The sequence below is a fragment of the Macrobrachium rosenbergii genome, chromosome 3 (genome assembly GCF_040412425.1).
Source record: "Macrobrachium rosenbergii isolate ZJJX-2024 chromosome 3, ASM4041242v1, whole genome shotgun sequence".
NCBI classification, from domain to species: Eukaryota; Metazoa; Arthropoda; class Malacostraca; order Decapoda; family Palaemonidae; genus Macrobrachium; species Macrobrachium rosenbergii.
This window is the reverse complement of record NC_089743.1, coordinates 15,505,290-15,510,740: the sequence shown is the minus strand read 5'-3', so window position 1 is coordinate 15,510,740 and position 5,451 is coordinate 15,505,290. Positions and strand designations below refer to the sequence as shown.

Below are 5,451 nucleotides of genomic sequence, written 5' to 3'. Positions count from 1 at the left end.
CCTTTCGAGATATACTGGGAGCCACCATCCGTAAAAGTAGTTCAAAGTCACTTGAGCACATCCGAACAAAATGGGTGAAACCTCCACCATCTAATTTCAGTTCCGCCAAAAGCAAATCACCATAGGGTCCTTTTTCTAAAAATTTCCTCACCCATATCTTTCTCTTTTTCTTGACCTCCCTTAACTTTATCAAAAGTGCCAAGGAAAATGCAGACGCTGCTGCAGCAACCTCTACACTCATCACAGGCATGACAACTGAGGTGTGGACAGGAAACATTGTTTGGAAGCAGTTTACAAATAATTTGCAAACTGTTTCCAAACAGTTTGGAAACTGTTTCCAAACTGTTTGGAATCAAGTTTTCGGAAACAGTTTCCAAACTGTTTTGTTTCAAACATTGTTTCCAAACAATGTTTCCAAGTGTGTACAGGGCTTGAGGGAGAGGGCCAGGAATATGGTTACAAGAAATAGGAGGACAGGTATATAAGCACAGGTAGGATATAGTTAAGAGGGCAACAGACAACTTCCGATCACATTACCTTAGGTCCGTGGACAAGACGTGAGGATCGTAGAGCTAGGGTTCTGCTGTAGAGCGTCAGCAGAAGCGTTGTCACTCAAGGTTCCCCCACCAGAGGGAAATATGATGATGTGTAGGGGCGCTGCTAGACTGGTAGGGCATCAGCGCACCGAGGTGAGTGGCTGGATACGGCAGTCTTCAGTAGAGGCAGCGTAGGAACTACTTCAAGTAGGACTCGAGCGAAAGTCTCTCAGTGACTTCTGGATAGGGGACGTCGTCAACTAATTCAGCAGGGTGATGTCTGTGGGAGGCGGCTAGCAGAAGGCATCCAGTGGTGTGAAGTCGGGTGAGAAGACTAGCGTAAGGTTGACTAGCGGTGATGTGTGTGTGTGTGTGTGGTGCCAGGAGGGTGACATTGTACAGTGGCGTTGTAGAGGTAGCTAGTGTGGGGTATGCCAGCAGTATGTTTTCTGAAGTAGGTTGAGCAGAATGTCTACAAGCAGGGAGACACCTGAAGGTTGTGCTAGCAGTGTGGCTTCTGAAGAGGGACTAGTGCATCAATGGTTTGCCAGGGCCAGTATATATACCACAGTCCACCAGCAACAGTTGTACTTTGACACTTCTGACAGCCTCTTCTTAATGGGTGCTCCATTGTCCTCCTTGCAGGCCATGTTGTTAATCCGGCCATGTACACCCACCAAAGAAACCAAGTATTTCCTGGCTTCTGGCGTTATTTTGTTCATCTGAAAGGTCCCCTAGGAATCAGCCTTACATCCCATAGAGGAGCGAGCACCCCTGATTAAGAACACCTGAGATTAATCATACTATTGTTGATAACTATGTCTCGAGTGGTGGCTATTTGGGACGGTTCGGCCATCTGCTATTATGGTTCTGTTCTCCGTTCAGTTTGCAAAGAACGAAGGTACTTTTGGTTATATTTGATGCAGCATATTTCGACGGTTTTTACTCTCAAATTAGGAAACTGATATCCATAATCACCATAACTTTTGCCAATGACGATTTTGGAAAAATACCCTTCCCTTGAGGCTCGAACCCTTAAACATCAGAATACCAGTTAGTGATCTTATCGGTTCAGCCATCAAATCTCATAAAAGTGTTGCATTAGGGTTTTCAACACCAGAGCCCACTAGACTTTATCTAGTTCACCCCGTTGTGTAAAACCGTGAGTATATAGGTGCAGTAGCACTCATGAGGGTTTTACTTTAGGACACAACACCAGAGCCATACATAGACTTTATCTAATTAGTTCGAGGACCTCACGATTTGTGTAAAACCCTGAGTAGACTTCGAGGACGGTGCATTTGGCACATCGGGAAGACTTCGAGGGCGAGCCATGAGCTCGAGGAAGACTTTCTTCGAGGACGAGACGACCTTTAGGGACGACATCGAGGATGAGCTCGAGGACGACATCGAGGCCGAGCTCGAGGACGACTTTGATTTCGAGGACGACATCGAGGACATTCGAGGATGGGCGAGTGGTGGCTATTTGGGAGTCGGCCATCTGCTATTATGGTTCGACCAGTTTCGAGGTCGACGACGGTTTTTCGAGGACGACTCACCATCGATTTTGGACGAGCTCGATGATGAATTCGATTATGAGCTTATCAGGTTCAGAGGACGAGCTCTGAGGAAGACCAAAGGACGACCTCGAGGTTGAGGTGCACATAGCACTTCTCGAGGACAACCTCGAGGTCGATTTCGAGGACGACATCGAGGAAGACTTCGAGGACGAGCTCGAGGACGACTTCGATTATGAGCTCGAGGAAGACTTCGAGGACGACCTCGAGGACGACTTCGAGGACGACATCGAGGATGTCTTCGAGGACGAGCTCGAGGAGGGCTTCGAGGACGGCTTCGAGGACGACCTCGAGGACGACTTCGAGCACGACCTCGAAGTCGACTTCGAGGACGACCAAAGAAACCGAGTATTTCCTGGCTTCTGGCGTTATTTTGTTCGTCTGAAAGGTCCCCTAGGAATCAGCCTTACATCCCTGATTAAGAACACCTGATATTAATCATACTATTGTTGATAACTATGTCTCGAGTGGTGGCTATTTGGGACGGTTCGGCCATCTGCTATTATGGTTCTGTTCTCCGTTCAGTTTGCAAAGAATGAAGCTACTTTTTGGTTATATTTGATGCAGCATATTTCGACGGTTTTTACTCTCAAATTAGGGAAACTGATATCCATAATCACCATAACTTTTGCCAATGAAGATTTTGGAAAAATACCCTTCCCCCTTGAGGCTCAAACCCTTAAACATCAGAATACCAGTTAGTGATCTTATCGGTTCAGCCATCAAATCTCATAAAAGTGTTGCATTATCAGGGTCGTGGAGTGCTACTGCACCTATACTCAGGGTTTTACACAACACCAGAGCCATACTAGACTTTATCTAATTAGTTCACCCACGTTGTGTAAAACCCTGAGTATATAGGTGCAGTAGCACTCCATGAGCTCGAGGAAGACTTCAAGGACGACCTTTAGGACGACATCGAGGACGACATCGAGGACGAGCTCGAGGACGACTTCGAGGACGAAATCGAGGACATCTTTTGAGTACGACCTCGAGGTCGACTTCGAGGACGACTCGAGGACGACTTCGAGGACGAGCTCGATGATGAATTCGATTATGAGCTCGAGGACGAGCTCGATGATGACTTCGATTATGAGCTCGAGGACGACTTCGAGGACGACCTCGAGGTTGACTTCGAGGACGACCTCGAGGTCGATTTCGAGGACGACATCGAGGAAGACTTCGAGGACGAGCTCGAGGACGACTTCGATTATGAGCTCGAGGAAGACTTCGAGGACGACCTCGAGGACAACTTCGAGGACGACCTCGAGGACGTCTTCGAGGACGAGCTCGAGGACGTCTTCGAGGATGAGCTCGAGGAGGACTTCGAGGACGACCTCGAGGAGGACTTCGAGGACGACCTCGAGGTCGACTTCGAAGACGATTTGGTGGTCGACTTCGAGGACGACCTCCCACTCCTAGCTCTCTCCTGAATATTTCTAGCATCGTATCTTGTGCTGATGCGTCGACAGACGTGCATTGCTCTGGACTATCGATGTAAAGTAAGTTTCATCACTGAAGATTACACTTTTCCAGTCATCGATATCGTAAACAACATGTTGCAGAGCAAAGCCCAGACGAGTGTCACGATGCCATTCCTTTAACTCCTCTTTGACCGCCGGAACATGGCACCTGATCCCATGCTCCCTCAGTTGCTGTCTGGTTGTCTATGGAGTGCACGAGAGATGCAATTCTTGCGTGATAGTTACTGAGGTTTTCAGGGGGTCGTCTGTGGATGCTGCAATGATTTGTTCGTCTTATTGCCGTGTTGTTATGTGTGGGCGTCCTCTCCTAGGTCTATTTGCCAATGTTCCCTCTTCCCGCCATCTTGATATCCACCTTTGGACTGTGCGAGTTGACACTGCAACGCTCACGGCAATATCTTTTGTTGGAACACCACGCTCCCACTCACTAATGATCTGACCTCTTTGAGTTATATGCTCAACAGAGTTGTCTTTGTTTGCCGCCGCCATCTCTACAAAAAAATGCCATATATAAGTATATATTATATAGACTAAAGAAGAAAACAATATGGTGGAGATTGCTGTAATATAGATAATTGTGTTTACCAGCTAATAAAGTTACACAGAGGCTGCAAATCTCCAGCCGTCAAAACTACTCAGCTACTGGCTTTTGGGATACGCATTGTCCATGGCTGTGTCGCAAACTCCTTCGTCAGAAAACCAGGTCCCCCCCTTTCCCTCAAAACTATTCAGAACGTAAACGATGATATAAGTAATGCTATAATGATACATATCTATGTCTTCATGGCGAATTGGAATAATTGATATTAACTGTTACCAATAAGGGTATTAATATCGCCACTTCAAATATGTTGATAAGCGAATCTCGTCAACCCCTACATTAACATCACCCCATTGCCCATCACCTTTAACCTCCTTATCATAATATCCTCCTACCCCCACCCCCACGTGCTCGGTGCTTAAAAGAGATAATTAATATCAAAATAGAATACGATTACATTTCTTAAAAGAATAAAAAATCTCTCTCTCTCTCTCTCTCTCTCTCTCTCTCTCTCTCTCTCTCTCTCTCTCTCTCTCTCTCTCTTTGAAATATATTTCAGTCATTATTGCACTTTTTTGTCTGAATTTGGTAATTTCCCTCCTCCTCTCATTCGAACCATCGTAACTATGCATTGGTAGTTGTAACTTCAGCTACCGTTCAGAGCAAGAAGGACATGATTTCTCCCAGCAAGGTTTGGCGAGGCGACATCGGTTTCTTTGGTGGGTGTACCTAGAAGGGTCGTTGTATGGCGGCCAGATAAAGGTTCGATGAAAGGGGTGTCAGTGGGGTGACAGTTAGATGGGAGAGTCGAGGGATTTGTAGGCAGGGATGCAGGTGTTAGTAGGCAGAGTTGCAGGTGCATGTCAGGTCAAGAAAGGTGACCCTTGATGACACCGCAGGTAATTGGGAAGGAGGGGAAACTCAGAAAAATGCAAAGGGCACATGTGATCAGGGAATTGAGAACAATAATAACAATAGAAGGAACTTCCAAAGGGGGCATGCTACTTGCAAGCGGCTGCTAAAAATGTTACCTTAGGGGCTCATTACTAGGTTGGGTCAGCGTGGTGGGGTCCTGTACTTAGTTTCTCATTAGGCACACGCACTGGCTTAACTGAGCCTGGGAAAACATGGGAATGCTTCTTTTGAAATGTACGAAAACATCTGAAAATGAAAAAATGATTTACTTTGACTTATTTGAAATGCAAAGACGTTTTAATTCATATATATCTATATATATATATATAAAATGAAAAAATTATTTATATTTAACTTATATATATTAAAATATATATATTATAAATTATATATATTAT

General features: G+C 45.6%; 1 protein-coding gene across 1 annotated transcript; it reads left to right on the top strand.

Moving 5' to 3' along the window:
* Positions 1-1,004: 1,004 nt before the first annotated feature.
* Positions 1,005-3,546, top strand: LOC136850638 (aspartic and glutamic acid-rich protein-like). The gene is made up of 5 exons (XM_067124368.1): positions 1,005-1,203; positions 1,820-2,007; positions 2,177-2,501; positions 3,122-3,264; positions 3,349-3,546. Exons 1-5 carry the CDS (start codon positions 1,005-1,007, stop codon positions 3,544-3,546), a joined length of 1,053 nt encoding a protein of 350 aa, XP_066980469.1.
* The last annotated feature ends 1,905 nt before the right edge of the window (positions 3,547-5,451 follow it).